The 25,547-nt window shown below is 39.0% G+C and overlaps 1 protein-coding gene across 1 annotated transcript in view; it reads right to left on the reverse strand.

Annotated features, from left to right (window-relative positions):
* The window catches only part of ttn.1 (titin, tandem duplicate 1), a 157,021-nt gene that overhangs the window by 84,322 nt on the left and 47,152 nt on the right, over window positions 1–25,547 (reverse strand). The window contains 37 exon segments of the mRNA XM_051709103.1: window positions 955–1,142; window positions 1,391–1,693; window positions 1,791–2,090; window positions 2,441–2,710; window positions 2,792–3,058; window positions 3,142–3,266; window positions 3,355–3,763; window positions 5,117–5,395; window positions 5,523–5,789; window positions 6,064–6,330; window positions 6,407–6,575; window positions 6,665–6,762; window positions 7,291–7,557; window positions 7,752–7,875; window positions 8,584–8,726; window positions 10,053–10,179; window positions 10,280–10,419; window positions 10,517–10,783; window positions 10,878–11,144; window positions 11,237–11,503; window positions 11,611–11,737; window positions 11,851–11,990; window positions 12,132–12,395; window positions 12,543–12,809; window positions 13,134–13,400; window positions 13,494–13,620; window positions 14,816–14,955; window positions 15,043–15,318; window positions 18,724–18,993; window positions 20,572–20,967; window positions 21,057–21,107; window positions 21,561–23,318; window positions 23,717–23,761; window positions 24,195–24,278; window positions 24,467–24,553; window positions 24,742–24,828; window positions 25,018–25,104. Of these exon segments, the coding sequence (XP_051565063.1) occupies window positions 955–1,142; window positions 1,391–1,693; window positions 1,791–2,090; window positions 2,441–2,710; window positions 2,792–3,058; window positions 3,142–3,266; window positions 3,355–3,763; window positions 5,117–5,395; window positions 5,523–5,789; window positions 6,064–6,330; window positions 6,407–6,575; window positions 6,665–6,762; window positions 7,291–7,557; window positions 7,752–7,875; window positions 8,584–8,726; window positions 10,053–10,179; window positions 10,280–10,419; window positions 10,517–10,783; window positions 10,878–11,144; window positions 11,237–11,503; window positions 11,611–11,737; window positions 11,851–11,990; window positions 12,132–12,395; window positions 12,543–12,809; window positions 13,134–13,400; window positions 13,494–13,620; window positions 14,816–14,955; window positions 15,043–15,318; window positions 18,724–18,993; window positions 20,572–20,967; window positions 21,057–21,107; window positions 21,561–23,318; window positions 23,717–23,761; window positions 24,195–24,278; window positions 24,467–24,553; window positions 24,742–24,828; window positions 25,018–25,104 (9,017 nt within the window).

The raw sequence follows: 25,547 nt of genomic DNA on the forward strand, positions 1-25,547 counted from the left end.
GGCTGGAAACATCAGAGCAAAAGTGATCTTCTGCTGATGTAAGAGTTTCTTGCATTCCTTAAACCGATCGCTTTTCTCTCTTGTCGAGTTCACAAAGTCCGGGAACAAAAAAAATATTGTAATTCTTCCAAGAAAGCTTTCCTTTGCTCCTCGCCTGGCGCAATACGAGATCTTTATCAGATGATCTCAAAAATTTGGCCAGAATCGATCGGGGCCTTCCTCCCTCAGCAGATCTGTGAGCTGGGACTCTGTGACCTCACTCGATTTCCAGCTTGTGGCCTGTTATTTTGAGCAGACTCGGGAAAAGCTTGTCTAGGAATTTCACCATATCTCTGCCCTCCTTAGGCTCAGGAATTCCAACAATTCAAATGTTATTCCTGTGGCTTCTACTCTCAAGATCTTCAAGCTTTTCAAGCACACGTTCCAAATCAACTTTGGTCACGGGCGGATTAGCGGCTAATTCCCTCTCTGATGACTCCAAATAATCGATTCGTTTTTCAACATCTGCCACTCTTGTGACTAGCTCCGAGAATTTTTTTCCATCGCCGTAATCGATCGATGTATTACAGTGAGATCCTCCAAGTCCGCAAGTACCTTCGTCAACATCACCGACATGTTGGACAGCTGATGCTGGATTCCATCTCCTGCCGCACCATCCAAATCGAGTCTCCGGTCCACAGGCCTGTCTGGGCTTTCATCTTGAACCCGTAAGTGTCTTTTAATGACTACAGAGCCCAAGGATTTTGACTTCTTTGCCATGTTTACCTCAAACAGAAAATGTGTAACTGGGTGTATCGAATTTCACCAGATTATATCATGAAAATTATTTTAAAAATTACCAAAGTACGCAGAGCTGTCTCTCACACATCTGCCCTTCGCATGGCGTCACCCCTCCCTCAGGCATTAGTATTGTTAAATTTGTCAAAATTAAAAATAATAATAATAATTACATACCCTGTAGTAAAGGTCAGGGCAAAGCCTTGCATTACATCTCAGCCACTTGTCAGTGCCATCTTCACACTTCTCAATGATGTAGCCTGTGATCATGCTGCCTCCGTTACTCATGGGTGTTTCCCAAGACAACTGAACAGAGTCTTTGGTCTGATTTGTATAATTGAAGTTCACTGGTGGACTTGGCCTCTCTGTAATAGGAGAGAACATTGACATGTGTGTCATTGGATTTTGCAACAACTCAACCATACTTAAAGGTAAAGTTTGTAATTTCTGCTCCACTAGTGTCCCAAAATGGAATTGCAATGTTTTGATAGTATCACTGTGTTTACACTTTTTGGGGAAAATGTCTTTGCATATTAAGCTGGGATAGGAAAAAGTTTTATGGCATTGAAAAAATTACACATTTCACCTTTAACATTAATTAAACTCTACTTACCAATGGGATCCATGATCTTCACTGGATCTGTGGCAGCACTTGGCTGGCCAATTCCAGCTTTGTTTTCAGCTCTGACCCTGAAGATATACTCCTTGTTCTCAACAACATCATTTAGTGTGGCTGTGCGATCTTCCGCTTTGACCACCATAGCAGGCTCCCATTTCACTGAGGTTCTGTCACGGAGCTCGATGATGTAAGATGTGATCTCAGATCCACCATCAGACAGAGGTGGCTCCCAGGACACTGTGGCACCAAACCTACTGACAACTCCAACCATAACTTTCTGAGGTGCATCAGGCACATCTGTTAGAAGGAGAAAAAATAATTTATTTTCAACACAATGTTAATCTAATTGGTATTGTCTTAAGACAATAAAAAAATAAACTAAAGCAGTGCTCACCAAATTTGTTCTTGGCATAAACTGGCTCGTCTGTGGAAACGGTCTCTCCATTTCCAACTCTATTGCGAGCACATACACGGAAGAGATACATGTTGTCCCTCTGTAATCCACCAACGCAATACTCTAGGATGTCAGCACGGTCTGTGGCCACTGTCCAGCTCTTGCGCTTGATATCACGTCTCTCAACCACATAAGCCAAAATCTTGCTTCCGCCATCACTCTCTGGTTCGTCCCAAGCTAGGCTGACCTCACCATCAGCAGTGTCAACAACATGCAGGTTCTTCACAGGTCCCGGAACATCTAAAACATCACACTTTCATTAGATATCTAGAACATTATTAGACTAACAGAAAGGCATCCAATATGTTTAATAATCTCTTGTTCACTGCAAAAAATAAGTTTCTAAATCAGCATTTTTGTCAAATTTTCCAGTAAAAATACCTAAACATCCTTAAAAGATACAATTATTTGACACGCAAATTGACATTAGATTTTTTAAGGAACAACTATTTGCCAATGAGGTAAGAAAAACAAGCGTGTGTACCCTTAGAATTAAGTTTTTATTTATTTATTATTTTAGACATTTTTACTGTAAAACTAGACAAAAATGCTTCTTAAGATTTTTTTTCTGTATTGGATTTCTTACTTACCAATTACATCCAGATTTATGAAAGCCTCTCCAATTCCATGTTTGTTCTTAATGACAATCTTGTAACTGCCCTGGTCTGATTTCTTAGGGTCCTTTAGCCTGTACTCTGTCCGTTCATTGGAGGTGTCAATGTTCTGCCCAGGTAGGCTGCTGTCATTGTAAAACCATTCCACATCAGCACGAGGATAAGCATCATAAGGAACTGTCATGACAAAAGGCTTTCCTGCATCTGTTACAAGGTTCTGATCTGTGGTCTTGATCTTTGGTATAGCTGTAAGGAAAAGTGCAGGATGTCACCAATTAGATCCCTCTATATAAACACAAAACATAATGAATGCTCACTCTATCCTACCTGCAAGCTCAAGCTTAGCTCTGGCATCCTTCTCCTTTGCAACTATTCTGTATTCTCCCTGATCACGGGGCCTGATCTCACAGACCTGCAGTCTGTGAACTTTGCCCTCACTGATCATCTGGTATTTGTCACCCTGGACAATGATCATGTTGTTCCTCATCCATCTGACCTCAACTCTGTCCTTATTTAGTTCAGCCTCAAACACAATATCTGATCCTGGGGGCTCAAAAACATCTGTGGGTGGCCTGACAATTTCCACTGGAATCTCTGTTGAAGAAAAGGGAAAATCCGTAAGCATATCAGATCATTGGGCAATATGACTACGGAACACCAGGATGAGCCAAAATTACCTTCAACAAAAAGACGCGCCCTTGATCTTCTGTCATCCACTCCACAGGCATATTCACATTCATCATCTGGTCTGCACTTTTTGATTATCAGCTTGAATTCCTTTCCATCTTTCTCCATATGATATCTATAGAAGATAATGAGAATGTTCAATGATCAGTGAAGTACTGCATTTTTGCTCATGTTTCAAATCCAGAAAAAATAAAATAAAATACCTTGGTCCTTCTCTGATTTCACGTCCATTCCTGTACCATTTAACATGGGCCTTTTCCTTAGACAATTTACAAGTGAACTCAGCCTCTTCAAACTCAGTGATGGTTTGATCTCTGAGTTGAGACGTGAAGTCAGTGGGTGCCTCACTGATGATCAGCTCTGCTGAAGATTTGTCAGCGCCAGCAACCACAGTGTATTCACCCTCGTCTTCAAGGCTACAGTCCTTAATGGTCAGAGTGTGCTTGTCCTTGTCCACACGATACACAATACGCTTGCTGAAAGTGATCTCTTGACCAGTCTTCATCCAATGGACTGTCACATTTGGTCTGTTCACCTTGCAAGTGAAAGAGATGGTCTTCTTTTCCTCAATTTCACAGTCCTCTAGTGGCTCAATGATTTTGAGTGCTTCCTCTGTTGAATGCAAAACCAAAAATTAGTGAGAGATGTGCATAAATATCGTAGATAAAGTTATTTGCGATCGTGATTATTGTGCACTTTAAATTCTAGTCGCATACTGCCAACCAAATAGGGGAATTTAAAGTGAATATAGAAATTCCATGAAATGCACATATATGACTCTCTTTATGGTGCAGTAATGCACTATGTGTGCACTCAAAAACTGAAGAGTATGAACTATAAATGCTTCTGAAGTGCTATGGTGTGCCGAAACTCATGCAAAAGTATAAACAAGTCTTTATTGTGCATATTTTTGTGCTTTTGGGTCTCATTTTAAAATGAGTGAAAGTGAAAAATGTAGGACAGAAATATATTAACATTAATTGCATAATATTCTAATATTCATAACAATACAACTAATAATACTGTTAGTATTACTATAATATTCTTGTTGGCTGGGTTCCATTAAAACATAACATTTGCAAACAATTTTTATTAAAAACATTAGCATTAATGTAATTCTACCCCTGTGTAATATTTGTTAACAATGCCTAAAAGGAAATATGCATTTTATTGTATGATTCCAAGTTTAATGTGAATTATTAAATTCTTCCTAAGGTGTATGTATTGTACTGTATATGTACTGTATGTGTTTATTGTATATGTACTGTATGTGTTTTAAGCTTACACAGTAAGTGACATGAAAAATTCTGACAGCCCTATAGAGCGCAACAGTCTGGTTCTGGAAGTAAAAATCCCATTCATTTATTCCATAAATTAATTGATTTTCAATGATAACTTATAAAACTTGAAAGATAAACCTACTGTGAGCTACGAGGTTGTTCAACGATGGTATATGTTTCCATTGAAGCCATCCATCTGCATTCTCAACTTCATTGTTTAAAAATCATGTTTGAGAGTGGAATTCATTACCCATGGTACAGCAGAGAAAGATCCACCCATCTAAACCCGCGAAACGTGCCTCGGAGCGACCGCGTGCTCCCATGACATAATGACATAATTGAGTCAGTTTCCCTTCAACCTTAAACTACTTATATATTTGTACATATTGGGATATTTTGCAATAAACTTAAAATATATTGTTTCAATACTTATATACAACAACCTAAAATCAATAGTTTTATATATTACCATCATTTTTTTATTCATTGACATCATTCGCAATGCTGGTTGGTTTGGTTCATGGCCCTTTTATGAAGGATTTTATTAAAAGTCTATGGAAGAAATGAATTTGGAAAATATTACTGGAACCAGACAGCTGTAAAATTGGGCAGGCACTGTTGCACTCTACTGCTGACAAAATACACATGCACACGTGGTATAAGGTGACACATTATAAAGACTTACCTTGTACACTAACATTAGCAGAGCACTTAGCCTGTTCTCCACGTTGGTTTGTCAGTGTGATGGTGTAACTGGCCTCATCGGACTTCTCTGCAGCTTTGATCCTCAGAGAGAACACTGTGTCTCTCTGAGCCATGACAAACTTGCTGCTCTCAAACATTGTCTCGTTGTTCTTAAGCCATTTGGCTTTAGCTCCCTCAGAGTTAACCTCACAGTTAAGAACAATCTCTTGTCCTTCCTTTACTTGGGTTTCCTTGATTGGGGTGATTATCCTCAGTTTTTCTAATGGGACAATACAAAGGTTCACGTTTTTCATCTAACTCAGTATTATAATTGAAAATCAAACATTCAGAGACCTCTTCACTGAAAAATATGAAAAAAAACAACAAAAAAAAACAAAAAAACTTACCAATCACCATCAAGTCTGCTGATGCCTTGACTGAGCCAATGTGGGCAGTGAATGCACCCTCATCTTTAAGTTCACAGTTTTTGACAATAAGCGCCCTTCTCTTGCCATCAATGACAATTTGATACTTATCATCAGTTGTAAGCTCTTTGTCACCTTTGAACCATTTGACTTCATATGTTTCCTTAGACACTGAGCAAGTAAACTCAGCTTTTTCTCCCTCAACAGCTTCTTGGCTTTGAGGCCTGGCAATGAACTCAGCTGCCAATTCTAGAGCATTAAAAAAGTCAGATTTTAATCAAATAAATAAAACAATTAATTAAATTATTAGTGGGATTATTAAGTGCTTGTAGTACTTTGGAGGCTTTGTTCACACTGCATGGGAAATCAATTTTATTTTCTTAAATCAGATTCAAACTGCACGTTATAAGTGGACAGATCTGATTTTTTTCTTCTCAGACTGAAGTCACTTTTGCTGGCAAATTTTTTTTATTTCTGCTGCCTGTCTGAACAAGGCCTATTACAACAGCGAGTTATGCCTTACCACTGATATTCAGAGTTCCTGATGTCTTTGATGTAGGCAGTTTGCAATGATACTCCCCAGCATCATCCATACGGAGGTCCTTTATGATAAGAATTCTCTTTCTTCCATCTGCAACATGCTCATATCTACCACCCTCATTTAGCTCCTGGTCACCCTTGTACCATGCAATCTCCGCACTGGGTTTGGAGACCTCACAAATCATCTTAATGCTGTCTGTTTCAGTGCCCTCAACATTGGCCAGGTTCTTTGTGAATCTAGCTTCCTCCTCTGCAAGGCAAAATTAATTGTCATTAATGTCTTTATTTCAGCAGGGCTGCAGAATAATTACTGAAACAAAACTCACCAACAACAGTTAGCATGCCAGAGGATTTGGAAGTCCTTGCGTCACATTCATATTCTGCCTCATCATCAAAGACAGCCTTGCTGATAATGAGAATACGCTGTAATCCCTTAGAAATGATCTCATATTTCTTGCCCTTTCTTATCTCAGTGCCATCTTTGAACCAGCAGACCTGTGGAAACAAATAATTATGAATCAATCCACTCTTAATTTATGTCCTCACATATTTATGTTGAGGTAAAACATTTGAATTGAAAATACCTTGGCACTTTCACGGGACACTTCGCATTCAAACTTTGCAGATTCCTTCTCCTTAACCTCAACATCATGAAGAGGTTTTGTGAACTCAACAAATGGAGCTGAAAAAATAAATACAAATGCATTGCACAAATGCAGTGTGTTGTTTATTGTAATAATCTATTTTGGTTGAATTTATTTATTTGAAGAGTTTAGTTGCTTGTAGTCAATGTATGTTGGCTTTTAAGTTGTCTAATATGCTTGTGTACAACTAAAAATTGATAAAGCTGTTTAAGCAGTTTAAAATGTACAATCTTTCTCTTTCGGGAAAATTGACCAAATTTTTTTTTGACTCATCCTGCACTCACTAATTTTATTAAATCAAATGCTCTCTAGAAAGAGAATGTCCCTCCCCTGATACCAACTACTTCTGACTAGCAATTGCAAGTATCAAATTGTGGTTCATGGCTGTGACATACACTACAGTCTATTGGCTTTTCAAATAAAAAATTAGTCCTTCAATATGTCCCAAATCAACTTCCTGTTTCAATAGGATATATGTAACACAAGACAGGAAACTGCAGTCGTCAAGCGGTATCATGTGGTCATTAAGCTTCTAGGCCTACTTATTGTAATTTCTCTAAACTTACGTTCAACATTTAGAAAAGCAGATGTCTTGAACTCCTTTGCATCACAGGTATATGTCATGGAATCATCAAGGCTACAGTCCTTGATGATCAGTTTTCTTTTGCGTCCATCAGCCACCATCTCATATTTCTTGGTTTTACGAATTTCCTGTCCGTCTCTGAACCACTTGACAACAGCCTTCTCCCTTGACAATTCACACTCCAGAATGGCAGTGGCTTCCTCCTCAACAGTCTGGTCCTCCAAGGGCTTAGTGAACTCAACTGGTGGCTCTATGACATGTAATGTAGTAATATGAAACTATAAGCAATATTTATATATGCCCCTCTTAACAACTACAGCAAAACCAATATCTAACACTCAATATGCATAATATACACCATATATGATTGGGAGATTGACATGTATAAATACTACAAACATGCAATGGTATAGTGTTCCCTTTGTTTTTTGTTTTTTGTCATACCGTTCACAGTAAGTTTGGCCTGGGTCACAAAGTCCTTTGCAGTAAGCTTCACTTCCCCATCCTCTGTCATTTTGACATCTCTAAGAGTCAGAGAATGCAGCCTACCTTCTGCTCTGGTGACCACCTGCACACAACAGTATGGCATAGTTTATATTTTTTATTTTATAACAAATATTCTTTTAGCATTTTTGTTACAAAATGCATTTTTCTTAGTTACCCATCTTAGCCATTTAAAAATAGTAACATATGTTCATAAATATATAATGGTACATAATTGTATTAGAAACATATTTTAGTGCGTCTATGAGCCAGCCATTAGAAATATAGAAACATACAGTATATTTTACCATAAACTATATTTATGTCAAAATGACCGTGACACACAATCACTTCAACAACACTCTTGAAGCAGTTAAAAATAACCAGGGTGGTGCCTGCAGGGCAGAATGGCCCAGTGTCTTATCTTAAAACCTTGCTGAAAAACTTTTGTTTCACAGTAAAGGCACAAAATAAACATATTATAAAGTTAATAGTCTGTGTTTCAATCAATTAAAATATTTAATTTAATAAATTATTTAACAGTGAAAAAAAAATGACGTTAATCATATTTAATTAATTGAATGTGTTAACGCATTCATTTTGACAGATCTTTTAATGTTAATGAAAAACTATACATAACTTGTATAACTTGACATAACTATAATGTAAATCAAAATGGAATCTTGAAAATTCAGACCTAAAGAGAATTAAATTGAAGATGCACAAATCAAGGACTGAATATGTAATTGCGGATCACACACATGAACAGCAAATTAATAAAAGATAGACTTACCCTGTCACTTGGCTCCATCTTTGTTGAGCCAACAAACCATTCAACAGGAATATCCTCATATGAGAGCTCACAGTCAAAGGTGGCAGTCTCTCCAGCAGTAACAGTGACATCCCGGAGAGGTCGCAGAAGGCCAATTGTGCGTGCTTCAGAAGAAGAAAAAGCCATTCTTAATAAAACCAAGAGACAATTCTACTACAAGTAGCCATTTTACTCTATCACTAGGCCACAATTTGATTCAAACCAGAAGGACAACTTCAGATGTCCAGCTTATCACAGACTGCCCCGCATCACTTGCATATTGAGATTCCTTGTCCTGCAAGTGGTCGGATAGACTAGGAGACATATTTCAGCTCCACCAATCACCCCCACCCACTCCTGATAAGGTATGGGGGTTCTAAAATAACTCCTAATCTCCTGAACTCTTAACTCTTGATTGGCTACTGGCTAATTCATGCCAAGTTATCTGTTACTGTCACTCAACATGATTGTCACTCAAAGAAATCACTCAAACTACATTTAAATCATTTGTTTTTGTTTTTAAGCTTAAGTACTTAAATATGAATAGACAGTGATAACAGAGAATAATGTTGATCATATACATAACAAAATAATTTTCTTAATCAATATTTTAGTCTTATTTTCCAGTAAAAATTCTTAAACATTGTTAAAACATGTCTCATTTTCTTGAGAAAAAAAAATGTGTAAGATAGAGAATATAGCTTGAATTAAACTTATTTTTCTAATCCCATTGGCAATTCTTTTTTCTTTTTTTTTTTTTCAAGGTGCTGTAAGCAGTTTTAGCTGTTCTAGGGCTTCTAGCAGAACAGCCTTTGAATTCGCCATGCCCCCTCTTTCCAAAGCCCGAAAACTAAAGATACATGCGCAAACTCAAACAAACTAGAGACCATTGTGTTTAAGCAGATGGAGGGTGATGGGTCCCCCTGAGTATTTCACAGTCTGACCCTGAGTGTTTTGCGGGAGCAGGACACCATACCGGCACTTACATGAGCATATATGGGCTGCCCTGTGAAAGTGCACAATGATTGACAGGCAGAAATCTTCTGATTGGCTAAACAAAGGATGCGTCCGTGGACATCTTTTACCCTGCTGTTTACAGAGCCTAGGCCTGTTACAGAGACAGGTGTGGGGTGTTTTCTGCATGTCATTTCTTAAAAAAAATATATATAATCTTACAGCACCTTTAAGCACAAACCTCACAAAATTTTGTTGGATTCATAAAAATGTCATAGGAAAAATGTACTTAATTCAAGATATATTCTCTGACAACAAGTCCTAATACCATTGCTTCCTTGCTTTTTAAGATAATTAAACATCTTAAAGATGTCAAGATATGTTATACTTGAATGCAAAAAAATACTAATACATTTTTTTTTGCATGGTTAGAACCTCTATTTTGTTCAATGATGAGAAATCATTAGTTTGCTTTTATTTTTGGCTACGCTTCTCACCTTTAACTCTGAGCTGAGCGCTAGATTTAGCATTAGCAGCACTGAAGTCCACACTACCAGCCATGTCCATGCGCACATTGTAAAGAATAAGCATGTGCTTGGTGCTTTCCTCCTTAATTTCACAGTCCTATTGAGTGTATAAAACAAGCACATTTAATTTGCAGTTAAACATGTGGCATAATTTTTTCAAAAAGCCTGAAAAAAATGCATTTGAAAGACACCCTTACAGCAGACTGGTGCAAAGCCTCTCCTTTGAGTTTCCAGTTACCATGAACATCCTCCTCAGAGATTTCTGTCTCAAAGCGAGCAGACTCTGTTTCTGTGACCTCCACACTGTACAGTGGACGGACAATCTTAATGTCACGCTCTGCGGAAAACAGGAGAGGGGTAGACACTAGGTTAAAGTTTTGGATTTCAGTTTATAGCCCATGATATACTACTCACATAAAAGAAGAGATACATACCTTCAATATTAAGTCTAGCTGCTGTTTTGTCAGAGCCGCAGTCACACACATATTCGCCAATGTTGGCCTTCTCTGCCTTCTTCACAATCAGGATACGTTTCTTTCCATCAGCCTTGATGAGGATGTTCTTAGAGGGTGTGATCTCCTTGCCGTCTTTAACCCATTTCGCCTGAGCAGAAGATTTGCTCACTTCGCACATCAGGATAACCTCATCTTTCTCAACAGCAGTGTAGTCCTGCAGCTTAGTGGTGAAGTAAGCTTCTCCCTCTGTTGATTACAAAGATCACACATTGTACGTATTTACCATATGACTTACCAGTACTGGGCATGAAAGTGTCCATGAAACATTTTCAACACTCACCAAGTACAGTGAGCATTGCCTCAGAGGTTTTCCCGAGGGCCTCAACTTTAATGAGAGACGTGTCATCGATGGACACCTCTTTGAAGGACAGTGTATGGGTCTTGCCATCCTCGGACATGTGCACCACTTTGCTTGGATGCAGGCGTACATCATTCTTGTACCAAGTGACTTGAACCTTCTCATGAGAGAGTTCGATGCTGAACTCTGCTGTCTCACGCTCTTTAACTGTGACATCTTTAATGGGTCTGACAAACTCAAGACGGATGCCTGATTGGAACAATAAATGCAGATCAGAAAAGGTTCAAGATTTGCTGTGTATTACTTATGACTCATAATTTCACAAAGATTGTTTTCTTTACCCTGAATTACAAGTTTGCTAGATGTTCTCTTGTCCTCAGCCTCAAACATGTACTTAGCCTCATCGTCATAGGCTGCAGATTTGACCACTAGAGTGTGTCTTTTTCCTTTGGTGAGGATTTCAAACTTTTCATCAGCCTTCAACTCCTGAGATCCCTTCAGCCAACGGAAGGACTTTGCCACTCTGGACAATTCAATCTCAAATCTTGCGTCATCTTTCTCATAGACTTGAACATCGCTCAAAGATGTGACAAAAGCAATGGGCAAATCTAAGACACAGATGAATAAACATCACAAAGATTGGAGTAGTTCAGTAGTTCAATACTTTCAATATTTATAAAGTTTAAAAACATATACTTAAATGACACAAAAGTACCTTTCACTTTAAGATTTGCAGAACACTTAGCATTTGCTCCCTGATAGACAACCTCTCCTGTTTGGGAGACTTTGCAGTTGTAGAGAGTTAACGTGTGTTTTGCACCATCCTCAATTATCTCAACATCCTGTTAACAAAACCATATCAGGTAAGGGCAAAAAGAAGAATATATTTAGATTAGTTCAGTTGGTTAAAGGATGTATAATTGATGTCTGGATTTATTAATGCAAATTTGCTCACAGGTGAAGGAGATAAGATTTCGCCCTTCAGTTTCCATTGGCCATGGACATCATCTTCAGAGATTTCTACTTCAAAACGAGCTGTCTCACCATCAAAGAGCTCAACACCATATATGGGTCGCACCACTTTGATGTCACGAGCTGGAATTAAATACATTTTATTTTGAGCAAAGTAAACACCACTCACACACCTGGACGGTTGCAGGCAGGTGTTTAGGATAATTCAAAGCAAAATACAAGTATCTACTTTTGCATTTTAAAAATGTAACCTTAATTACCGACCTTCAATGTTCATAGTAGCTGAAGTCTTGTCTGTTCCACAGTCACAAACATATAATCCTTTGTCTTTGCTCTCAACTTTCTTAAGATTAAGAATTCTTCGTTTGCCCTCAGCTTTTATAGTGACCATCTTGGAGGCTTTAATTTCAATTTCATTGTGGAACCACTTCACAGGAACATCTCTGCTCAGCTCGCAGTCAAGTGTTACCTCATCTTTCTCAACTGCTGTGTAATCTTGTAACTTGACAGTGAAATATGCATCACCCTCTGCAAAAACAGGTTGCTGGTTAAAACATACTCAGAAGCTAAAGTGTAAAGGGGAATAAACAAGGATTTTCATTGTAGTGCAAAAAAATGACACTAGCAAGAATCTGTGCAATTGATTAAATAAAAATGTAGTTAAAGCAGAATTACCTACTACCAGCAGCTTAGCCATTGTGGATACTCCTTTAGCCTCTGCTTTTATTAGGCAAGTATCATCTAGAGTAACCTCCTTTATTTCTAGCGTATGTCTCCTTCCGACCACGCTGGTAAACACAGTTCTGCTCGGATGTATTTTTATTTCATTTTTATACCATGTCACAGAGACATTCTCATGAGAAAGCTCAAGCTCAAACAGAGCTGTTTTACCTTCCTTCACAGTTAGGTCCTTTAATGTTGAGGTGAAGTTCAGCCTCATACCTGTGACATTTGTTCAGTTACAAACTGACTATGGAGCATTCAAAAAATATATACTACAAACTTGGAAAACGAGCTCCACACAAAATTAAGTTAATTTATTAGACAATTAATTTTAGAATGTTATTGGAACATTATTTATTTGTATTTTTGCTATTATTATTATTATGTACATTTTCTTATACTGTATGTATTATTGTTGTTATGTATTATTACATGTTTTATGAATTTGTTAGACTACTAAACACACTTGTTAGATTTTGGTTATCAAAAAAGTATTTTGACCAGAATGGTTAAATGATAGCCTAGACGATAAACAAGACTTACCCTCTACCATCAGTTTTGCTTTTGATGATTTGCCCAAAGCCTCAATACTGTATTCCCCCTCATCCTCAAAGTCACAGTTATTTATAATCAGTATGTGTTTCTTTCCGTCATCAATGATTTCGTACTTATTTCCTTGCGTAACAATCTCAGAACCCTTAAACCAAATCACTTTAGGCACATCCTTAGTGATGGAGCACTCAAACTTCGCCTGTTTCTTTTCATGCACAGAAACGTCCTTCAATGGAACTGTGAAGCCCATTTCCAACTCTAGTAGGTATAAATGTACATTGTCCTTATTGTCACTCATCTGCATTTGTACATTTGAATTGCACAATTTCTTGACATCCATTGTCTTCTTACCTTTCACTGTGAGCATAGCACTTGTCACAGCATTCAGAGCTTGGTATGTAACTTCACCAGCCTGGTCAAGCTGAACATTTTTGATAGTAAGGAATCGCTTTGTTCCCTCAGATCTGATGTCACATGTCTAAAATAGAAGAAAAGAGAAGAAAAAATGATAAAATAAACAGAAGAAAAAACGTCAGATATGAAACGGTAACATTTCAGATATTTAATTCACAGAACAATACTATATACATCACATGCCTCAACACAGAACTAAAATACAGATACTCCACTGTTGGAGAGTAACTAACTAAAACCAGGGACATTACTAACGGCTAAAACAAATTAGGCATTAGTATTTAGAATGTTCAATTTAAAGAAATAGTTCACCAAAAAGTGAAAATTATCTCATCATTTACTCACCCTCATGCCATTCCATATGCAAATTAATTTCTTTTTCTGCTGAACACAAACAAAGATTTTTAGAAGAATATCACAGCTCTGTAGGTCTATGCAATGCAAAGTCAACAGGGTCCAGAACTATGAAGCTTAAAAAAGCACAGAAATGCTGCATAAAGGTAATCCATATGACTCCAGCTGTTAAATCCATGTCTTCAGAAGCAATATGATTGGTTTGGGTGAGAAACAGATCAATATTTAAATCCATTTTTACTATAAATTATCCTCCCTGCCCAGTAGGTGGTGATATGCATGAAGAATGCAAATCGACAAAAACAACACTTAGGCGAGAAGAGCACTTAGGAGGGCTGTTTGAAAATAGAGATTTATAGTAAAAAAAGGACTTAAATATTTATCTGTTTCTCACCCACAACACACTTATAATATAGCTTCTGAAGACATGGATTTAACCATTGGAGTCGTATGGATTACCTTTATGCTGCCTTTATAGCTTTTTAAGTTTCAAAGTGTTGGACCCTGTTGACTTGCATTGTATGGACCTACAGATCTGAGGTATTCTAAAAATCTTAATTTGTGTTCTGCAGAAGAAAGAAAGTTATACACATCTGGGATGGCATGAGGGTTGGTAAATGATGAGAGAATTTTCATTTTTAGGTGAACTATTCCTTTATTGCTGTCACCCAAAAATTAAAATCACCACAATACTTAATAAAAAAAATTAGCTTCAATGAAGTTTACTACTACATTTTATTAGTTGTTTGTAGTTTAGCTAAATACGTTTTCAAATTGGCAGCTTGGCTGTTTAACCTTTTAAAATTATGAGTAACCTGGGAAGCTTTTGCTAGAAAATATTGTATCAAACATGAATGCTAGTGAGCTGGCAATACAGATGTTATAAATTTTGTATAGGGTTTTACCGGTGTTCTTGTCAGAACCTGTCCTCTAAGTTTCCATTCTCCAACCACATCATCCTCTGAAATTTCACAGTCAAAGCTGGCATCCTTTTTCTCAACCACCTCCACACTAGCAAGAGGCTTCAAAATCTCTGCTTCACGTTCTGAAAAAGACCAAAGGTTTATACACAACATGGCCAGATGGCAATATAAGCAGGAATCAGCAATCATCGGTAGTTTGTTTTACACACCTCCAAGTGTTAGTTTTGCTGCGTATCTGCGGCCTTCCACCTCCACTGCATACTCGCCAATATCATCAGGCTGGGCATTTTTAATAGTAAGAGTGACCTCTTTACCCTCCTTCTTCACCTCAGTTTTATTTGTAGGCTCATTAGGAATTTCCTCGCTCCCCTTGTACCACTTCCAGTTGGGGGTGTCCTTGAAGAGCTCACCCTTGAACGTAGCAGTGGCCTTGGGTTTAATGTGCTGATCCCGCAAAGGTTTTGTCAACCAATCCCTGATGATTTCTGTAGAATACAAGCATGGATGAATTCACGATAAATCTTAATTCACAACATGTAGAAAAACCTGTCATGAAGATTTGGAGAAAATTAGATTAGATAACTTATTGTCATTGTGCAGAGTACAAGTACACAGTCAAACAAATACAGTATCTAACCAGAAGTGCAAATAGTGACATACGTATCAAATAACTATGGTTCCCTATCTGTCACTCACTCGAAGTTGTGTCGATGTAGTGACACTAGGGGTCACACTTGGGAGCCCCAAACACCTCTGCTTTTTTGAAAAAAGGCCAATGAGAATTGACGAGTGGAATTTGCATGCCACTCCCTCGGACATACAGGTATAAAAGGAGCTGGTATGCAACCACTCATTCAGATTTTCTCTTCGGAGCCGAGCGGTTGTATTCAGTGCACTGAATTCAATTCCCTCCAAAGACGCACCTCAAAACTGCTGGATTTATGGCGCATTTCAGCTGCTTCTCCCCCTCTGCACCCGTGGAGTGCAGAGAACGCCCCTGGGCGCGTTTGCAGAGCGAAAATAAGAGAGTATATTCTAAAAGAGTATATTTTCATTTACAAAAAGAGCAGCACACACGGAATGTCTTTTTAAAGATGCCTTTCCGTTTGTGTGTTATTCCTGGATGCGGTCGTTATGACGGTCACGATCGCTGTCTTAAGTGTCTGGGCACTGCCCATGTGGAGACATCGTTCGTGGATGAGTCATGTCCTCATTGCGAGAAAATGACCATGGCAACGTTGCTGTCACGGCTCCCCGCAACGGTCCTTCTACCTACGGGTTTGAGGCCGCATCGGTTAGCACTGGGGGAGATTTGGGGACATCAATGGGACCACCTCCGCCGGGTATCCCCCCACGGATCTCCCATTCCCCAGCATGCTCGCTTGCCCTGATCGGGCTCTCGCACGAGACCGCCGGCTCGTCTCAGCGCAGGTTCGACTTCTCGTTTGGAGCTCGGGAAGACGACGAGTTATCGAGCGCAGCATCGGGGAGCAGGCTCGTCCAGTCTGACGCAGAGGCTTCGGCTGGGCCTTCTCCTTCGGGAACGGTCACCCAGTCTCACACCGATACGGAAATGACAGACATGCTTTCCCGGGTGGCCGCGAGCGTTGGGCTAGATTGGAACCCTCCACTCTCCCCTGAACCCTCGTGGTTCGACGATTGGTTGCTAGGCTCAGGGTCCCTTTCTTTCCGGAAGTGCATGAGGAGCTGACAAGTTCGTGTGAGGCACCTTTTACTGCCCAGTCCCGGTCTTTCAGCTCCCCCGCTCTCACTACCCTCGATGGTGGAGCAGCCAGGGGGTATTTGGTGATCCCCCAGGTGGATAAGGTGCTCGCGGTGCACTTGTGTCCACAGAGTGCCGCCACCTGGTGCGGGCGCCCGAAGCTCCCGTCCAGAGCCTGTAGGTTTATGTTGTCCCTGATGACTGTGGCCTGCAGTGCCGCTGGACATGCCACCTCCACCCTGCACACCATGGCTCTCCTGTAAGTACACCAAGCCAAGGTGCTAAAAGAACTGCACGAGGGTAGTACTGACCAGGGATTGATGCAGGAACTGCCCTTGGCAACCGACCTCGCTCTCCTGGCGACGAAGGTCACGGCACGGTCTCTCGGGCAGGCAATGTCCACCCTGGTGGTCCAGGAGCGCCACCTTTGGCTCAACTTGGTCGAGACAGGAGAGGCGGACAAGGCACGGTTCCTTGATGCCCCCATTTCCCAGGTTGGCCTGTTTAGCGATGGCGTCCAGGATATTGCCCAGCAGTTCTCAGCGGTGAAGAAGGAGGCCTTACAACATATCCTGTCCTGGCGCGGCTTAAGACCCTGCACCCTGTCAGCTCGTCGCCAAGTCTGTCCTCCTGCAGCAACAACACCGGCTCCGCCGCAGCCTGCCCCCATGGTCCAACTCCGGCATGGAGCCCTCCGCAGGAAGTAGACACCACCCATCTCGCAGCTTGCCACTAAGAACCTGAGGAAGGCTTCAAAGCCTCCCCGAGATGGGCGACCCAGGGGCGAGGAGACCCGCTTCTCTGGAGCTGGTCGACAGACCACTCCATCCCCTGGTGGAGGGCCAGGAGGAGAATCTTTTGTCGCCGCATGCCCAGGAGGCTGCGGCACCCAAAAGCCTGACAAAAGAATGGTTTCCTCGTCTCCTGGGTCACATGTCCGGTGCGCACGGCCGTCGTCACAACCACCGTCCACCATCCCATTTTGGCAGGTATGGTGCTCCACATGTGCTGGTTCCCCCAAGGTGACCCCATGTGATATCTTCCGCAAAATCGTTTCCCTGTCGGTAAGCTGCGTCTTCCTTGGGCAGGGACCCCTCTGCCCCCAGTCGCCATGCACTGTAGAAACTCCTCCCCCTTTGGGTAGGACCTACCATGGGACCTCTCCACATGACATACTTCCGACAAGACTCTTTTTGGCTGGGGTGTGGTCTCCGTGGTGTCTTCCCCTTGGGAGGGACACCCCCCTACGTAGACACTTATGGCTCCCAGTCGGTTAACAAATTCAACACTGTTTGGGGAGAAAAGAGAGGAAAAGAGGCCTCGGCTGGGCTAGCCTGTCCCTATTGTTGGGCAGTCGACTTGTCCCTGTAGGACCATTCGACGCTCATAAGAGCGTAGGGGGAGGTTACGTAACGGCCTGGAGTGCTGACTACGAGGCACACAGCGGTCTGCCTGTCACACACCGCCAGTTCACGTAACACAGTTCAGATAGTTGTGGCGTTTTGTATAGGGACCCCTAGTGTCACTACATTGACACAACGTCGAGTGAGTGACAGATAGGGAACATCATGGTTACTTTCGTAACCTCCGTTCCCTGATGGAGGGAACGAGACGTTGTGTCCCTCTTGCCACAATGCTGATCTACCCGCTGAAATGGCCGGGACCTGGTCTCGGTTCCTCAGCACAACACCTGAATGAGTGGTTGCATACCAGCTCCTTTTATACCCGTATGTCCGGGGGAGTGGCGTGCAAATTTCACTCGCCAATTCTCATTGGCCTTTTTTAAAAAAAGCAGAGGTGTTTGGGGCTCCCAGGAGTGACCCCTAGTGTCACTACATCGACACAACGTCTCATTCCCTCCATCAGGGAATGGAGGTTACGAAAGTAACCATGACGTTATCTATGGTAAAATGCAGTTGGCAATGAGGTAGGATGACAAATGAGCTAGAATGGCAATATAGTGCAATGAATAAAAGATGTACAAAATAACAGAACAGTGTAAAAGACTTGATATATTACAATTTAAGTCATATATATATATAGTGAATATAAATGTATATAGGATATGTATATACTGTAAGTATTGTAAATATAAGGGAATACATAAAGTAATAATAATAATAATATAGATAGATAGATAGATTAATATCAAAAATCATATTCATACCAATAATCTTGACATTAGTTTCAGTTTTGATGTTTTCACACTCGCAAGTGTAAACACCGGCATCATCATCATTTGCATCCTGGATAGTCACGGCACGCTGCAGTCCAATAACATTGATTTGAATTTTGCCAGCAATTTGCTCGAGCTCTTTTCCATTCTTCTTCCAGACCACATCCTTGTCCTTGCTCAACTCACAGGTCAAGTACATTGGCTGTCCCTTGAATGCAGAGTTCTCCTCTTCCAAAGTCTTTGTGAATTTAACAGGTAATTCTGATTCAGATGACAAAAGAAATATGTTAGGAATCATACATTAATATTATCATACCAACATTAATATGAACATTTATTTTGCTTACATATTTATTATTTATATACATATATTATTATATAAGACTATTAAGATATTGAGTAGGGATGCACCGATGCCACCGATTATTGTGTGGAACTAATTGGGAGTACTTTTAATATGTAAAGAAACACAAACCTCTAACTACACATTAATATGATGATTATGACAGTTTACAATAATATATATATATAGAAGTTAAAAAAACAAATTTCTTCTTTCTCCTATTTTATTGTGTTGCATATATTCCCATAATAAAAATCATAATAAATTTTTAGATGTTTTTTTTTTTTTACTTCTATATATATATATATATATATATATTATCGTAAACTGTGGGGAGAAAAGTCGTACTAAGAATTTCACTACATGTAGTACTGTGTATGGTTATGTATGTGACCAATAAAACTTGAAACTTGAAACTATTTCAATATAAATGTATAGCTTATTACACTTTATTATTAACTAGTATACTGGATAATGTAGCAGCAACATTAACAGTAATTCCAGTATAAGTCATCAGTAGAAAAGAAACCAGTGTTTTATTTTTTTATTTTTTTTTATGTTTCAACATGCATCTGGACTTTAAAAGATTCAGATCTCTTTTTTGTTTAATTTAGTTGTAAGACATCAGTTCACTTTTCATTCACACAGTTATTTTTTGGAACCCATTCAACTTAAATATTGTTATAAATTGTAAACAAATACTAATGATGACAATAATAATAATAATAATAATAATAATAATAATAATAATAATAATAAGTTGTTATTAATATTATTATTATTTATATTATAATTTTAATTTTAAATACAACAGTTAATATATTTAAATCGTGCACTTTTTAAACCCTCACGCTTTTATTTTGACATTCTAAACTCTCCAGGAAGTCCTGTATGTGTCTGTTTGTAGGCAAGTTCACAGTAGTTTAATTCGCTTCTTATTCAAATTCTGGTAAAATGCACCTCCGGTGCCGTTTCTAAATGCATATTATTAGTGAACCGAACTATTGAGCATCTACATCTGAGACGCTGTTCTTGAGTAGCGCACAAATATTGCGCACAGCTGTGAAGGCTAAAAATAGCCACGAGTGCGTCACTAGCCTGTGCGTGAGTTTGTGTCAACAGAGCAGCACCATTCACTAACGCGCTGGTGCTGCGCATATTATATATTTACTTATTAAACAAATCCTTTTGTGATTCACAGAGCTATCGCACGTCTTGAAGTGGTGTTGAATAATATGCACAGGAGTCATATGAACTGCTTTAATGGTGTTTTATGGTTCTTTTATGTCATTTGCGGAGTTTGACAGTAACGAACATGACTAACACACAGCATCAGATTTGGATCTGGCACGTTGGACTGATATCCAATCCGTCTAAAAGCTTCAGTATCGGAGCCGATATCGATCCAGGTATCGAATCGGTGCATCCCTAATATTGAGTTTTTCTTCCCCTATATAATGTCACATTATAGGCAGTCAATAAATAATTGGAAATACCTTCGACCACAAGTTTTGCTGTTGAGGTCTTCTCTTTGTTGCCAAGCTTTGCAACACATGTGTAATCTCCAGTGTCAGAAAGCTGAACATCAATGATCTGCAGTTTGCGATCTTTGCCATCGGATGTGAATTTGTGCTTTGGACTCTCCCTTAGATTGCTTCCATCTTTCATCCAGGTGGTGATAGCAGTAGATGGAGAGATCTGGCACTCAAAAACAGCAGAGGAACCAATAGACTCAGCCTCCTGCAACACAATGTCCTGGAGCTCCTTCACAAACTTCAAGGGGACAGCTTTAAGCTGGAAACCAAAAGGTGATTCTCCTGGAGGTTTGTCACCTCCACCACCAGGTTTTCCTCTACCCCTTCCACCATCACCAGGTGAAGGGGTTTGTCTTGCTACAATATAAGAAAACCATGTTCAGGTGTATTTCATACAAAAAATAACAAATACCCTAAAACACGATAAATGTATATTAAGAACTTACGTTTTAGTCCTCTGCCTCTGCCTGCAGCTGGCTCCTCCTTGGGCTTTCCGTCTGTTTAAAATATTGTTGTAAACTAGTAAGAAAACACTTAAAATGGCAACTTGAGGACTTAAACTTGGGGATATATGGTATACTACATACACAACGTTATTTAAAGAGAGGAAAATATGAAAAAAAAAAAAAACATTATTATGCTGAGTGGATTAATGAGACAATTAAACAAGTTTGAAAAACACACCCCAAGGCAAATGAATGAGATAAACAGTTACATAATGACAAAATGACAGAACAGGACACAAACACAAGACATTTTATCAAGAGGGTTTTGGTAGGAATGGGTAAAGATGGAAAGACAAACAACATGAAAGACTACTTACTACACACTTGAAACAATAAGACACATGTTAATAATGGAGGTTCAGTCGAGAGGATATTATTTGGAACAAAGTATTTTTTAGGGAGCCACGAGATACCAATGGTGAGCTTTTAGTGCCACCATCTCACCTTTCTTGTCACCCATTCCTGGGGTTTCAACAGCCCCATCCTCAAGGACATCATCAAAGTTTTCAGATCCACAACTGTCTCGAGGAGCAAGTTCCCATCCCCAAGTTTCTTCTTCATCATCATCCATCACCTCATGCTCCAGTTCACACACCTCTTCCTCTTGATGTGTAGGGATCTTATGTAAATGAAGAACACTAGGAGACATCTCTTTCATCACTGGCACTTTTTCTTTACTAGTTTTCAAAGGGGGTTCCTGGGTAGTCTTCTCTTCTTTGGGTGAGACCTTTTTCAGAGTAACCGACTCAAATGAATCCTTGGGTGAAAATGTCTTGGGTGATTTTGCACTAGATTTTTTTCCCACTGGAATGGACTCTGCTGATTTAGGTTTTGTAATCTCAGCTTTTGGTGAAGGAGTCTTTTTCAGCTTTTCAGGTTCTACAGGTTTCAGTGATGTTTCCTGTTTTCCCTCTATTTTCTTTGGTAGAGGACCAACCTTTTTTGACATTTCTTCCTCTTTTGGACTCTTTTTAATTTTAGCCAATGGTGTGATGGGGGGACTGGGTTTATCCACCTTCGGTGAGGGAGTTTTCTCTGTAATTTTTTTAACTTCTGTGGGTTTTAATAATACCTCTTCCTTTTTTGCTTCATCCTTTGGAATATTTCCAAGTTTTTTCATTAGTGCATTCTGTTCTTCCTTTTTACTGTCCTCTGTTGTCTTTGCTGAAGTAGGAGAAGGCTTCTTGATATCTTCAGGCTTTTCATATGTTTTTTCACTTTTTTCTGGTCCCTTTACCTGAATGTGAGGTTCTGTTAAGATCTCACGTGTTTCCGGTCTCTCTTGGCCTTTAAAGTCTTTAGGAACCTTTTCTGCAGCTACATTAGCATGAGATTCTTTAGAAAATGGTTTCAGTCTAACATTTTCTGACTCCTCATCCTGTGGTAAAATTCTCTTTGCTTTCTTTAGAAATGTATCAGAGTCTTTGGAGGTTTCATCTTTAGCCTCTGCATCCAGACTTTTCGTCATTATGGATTCTTCAGCTTTTCTGTCTGGGGGTGTCACTTTTATTTCCTTTATTGAAACAGGCTCATCCTTTACAGATATTTCAGATTTCTGAAAATCAATACTATCTTTGCTCCTGTTGTCTTTGCTGCTGTCTTTACGTGGACAGACAACAGTTTGATTCGATTTCTCAACTGGTTTCAATTTTACAGTTTCCTGTTCTTTCTCAGCTGATACTAACTTGGTTGATTCTTTTAAAGTTGACTTAGATATCTCAGGTACCTTAGCTTCCTCTTCTATTGGAGTCCTAGTTCTTCTTTCACCCTTATTTTCTACTTTTTCCCCTCCTATTTCAGGAGTAATCTCTTTTTTCCTCTTCACATCTTTGTATTCTTCTGTCTTTTTTCCTGCCCCCTTGGATGTTCTCTCTGTTTTTGTAGCTGTTTCATATGACAAAGTATCTTCTGTGACTTCATAACTGCTGGTCATTTTGACTTCAGTGACAGCCTCTGAGTACACCATCTCCTCTTCAACTATTTCAGCCTTCTCAATCTTCTGGAGAAGTGGTCCCACTTCTGTTGGTAGTCCTTCTTTCTGAATCTTGTTGACTTTCATGAGCGAAATAGCTTCAAGATCCTCCTGATGGTCTACCGTCCTTATAGTTACTTTCTTAAGGGATGGGATTTCACATTTTTCCTCTTCCTTGATGTTAATTTTTCTCTTTTGTTTAAGAAGTGCTTGTGTAGTGCTAGTTGTTTCTGAGGCAATAAATGTCACAATATCACATAACATGGACAGTACAATCAGCATGACATAAGACAGTTGTACACATATATCACAGAAAGGTTGGGCAATAATCATCATAATGTAAAGTGGTTGAATTCAGTTGTAATTAACCCCAACCCTAATAAATAGTATTGAACCAAACTGCAAAGAACTGCATTTGTGTTTCAAATAAATGAAAGAATTTTTGAAATTTAAGAAAAACCAACAATTAAAAATGGGAACAACAAAACAAACAGAACAACAAGCAGACACACAAGTACAACTCAGAAAAAGTTAATTCTTCAATAAAATAACATTGATTTGCATATGTTTCATAATTAAACCTTGGAGGATTAATTTGTGGCCTACAAGTAACACAGTAGTAACATACCTTTTGGAGCAGGTCCAGGAGCTGCCACAGGGCCTTTGTCAGTATCTGTTTCAGAGATCATTTCAGATTAAACAGATGCCAACACACAAACATGAGTGAAATTTGGTTAATAAGAATAAGAAGTTAATAGAGGCTCATATTCATGTTTGCATAAAATTATTTTTCCATTATGAATGTGCAAGTGTAACATATTAACCTAAGCCATATGTTTAAATGAAACAGAATATAAAAGCAGAGACCTTACATACATAAAAAATTATTAAGAAACATAACATTGCCAAAAGTAGTTAGTACAAAATTTAAGATAAACATTTAATTACATAAGGACATGAAATTATTAAAAATATTTTTTTTTTTTTTTTTTTTTAACTATAAGGCAGGATGAAAATGCCACAAATCCATACAAATCAGGGCAACAGTAACAAAAAAAAAAAAAAAAATGGACACACAAGACTAAAAATAAAAACACACAATCTACCTGTAGGAGGAGAGACTTTTTGTTCAAGTGGAATTGCTGTTGGTTTTAGTGCCTCAGGAGATGGTTTCCTTTCAACAGTTGGCTCTTTAAATAAAATAATACCATAGTCACAACCAAAAATAACAGAGACAAAAAAGGAATTAGTTGCTATTGGACAGGACAGTGAACACTTAAAGATGGAAACAAAATAAGATACATTTACAGGACAAACAATCACACTATAGTGAAGACTGTAGACCAGGACAAGGTTTTCTCAGATTTGCTTTGAGTACCTTTTGAAGGAGACAATATTTTCTGTTCAACTGGAGCCACAGTTGGCTTTGGAGCCTCAGGAGATGGTTTCCTTTCAACAGTTGGCTCTTTAAATAAAATAATACCATAGTCACAACCAAAAATAACAGAGACAAATAAGGAATTAGTTGCTATTGGACAGGACAGTGAACATTTAAAGATGGAAACAAAATAAGATACATTTACAGGACAAACAATCACACTATAATGAAGACTGTAGACCAGGACAAGGTTTTCTCAGATTTGCTTTGAGTACCTTTTGAAGGAGACAATATTTTCTGTTCAACTGGAGCCACAGTTGGCTTTGGAGCCTCAGGAGATGGTTTCCTTTCAACAGTTGGCTCTTTAAATAAAATAATACCATAGTCACAACCAAAAATAACAGAGACAAAAAAAGGAATTAGTTTGTATTGGACAGGACAGTGAACATTTAAAGATGGAAACAAAATAAGATACATTTACAGGACAAACAATCACACTATAGTGAAGACTGTAGACCAGGACAAAGTTTTCTCAGATTTGCTTTGAGTACCTTTTGAAGGAGACAATATTTTCTGTTCAACTGGAGCCACAGTTGGCTTTGGAGCCTCAGGAGATGGTTTCCTTTCAACAGCTGGCTCTTTAAATAAAACAACGCCATAATCACAACCAAAAAATAATAAAAACACATGGAATAAGTTGCTATTTGGCTGGACAAAGGACATTTAAATATGACCACAAAAGAAGATACAAAGTAAACAAACACACATCATACCAAAGACAGTCAAATAGACCAGAAAAAAAGTTCTTCTAGTCAGGCTATATTGTGTACCTTTTGAAGGAGGTAAGATTTTCTGTTCAACTGAAGACAAAGTTGGCTTTGGTGCCTCAGGTACTGGTTTCTTTTCAACAGTTGCTTCTTTAAATAAAACATTGCAATAGTCACAACCAGTAATCCAAAAACACACATGGAATAGGTTGTTAGTATTAAACTGGACAAAGAACATTTAAAGATGACCACAAAAGAAGATACATTTACATGGCAAACAAACACACATAAGACCAGAAAACAGTTCTTCCAAT

The sequence above is a fragment of the Myxocyprinus asiaticus genome, chromosome 10 (assembly GCF_019703515.2).
Source record: "Myxocyprinus asiaticus isolate MX2 ecotype Aquarium Trade chromosome 10, UBuf_Myxa_2, whole genome shotgun sequence".
NCBI lineage: Eukaryota > Metazoa > Chordata > Actinopteri > Cypriniformes > Catostomidae > Myxocyprinus > Myxocyprinus asiaticus.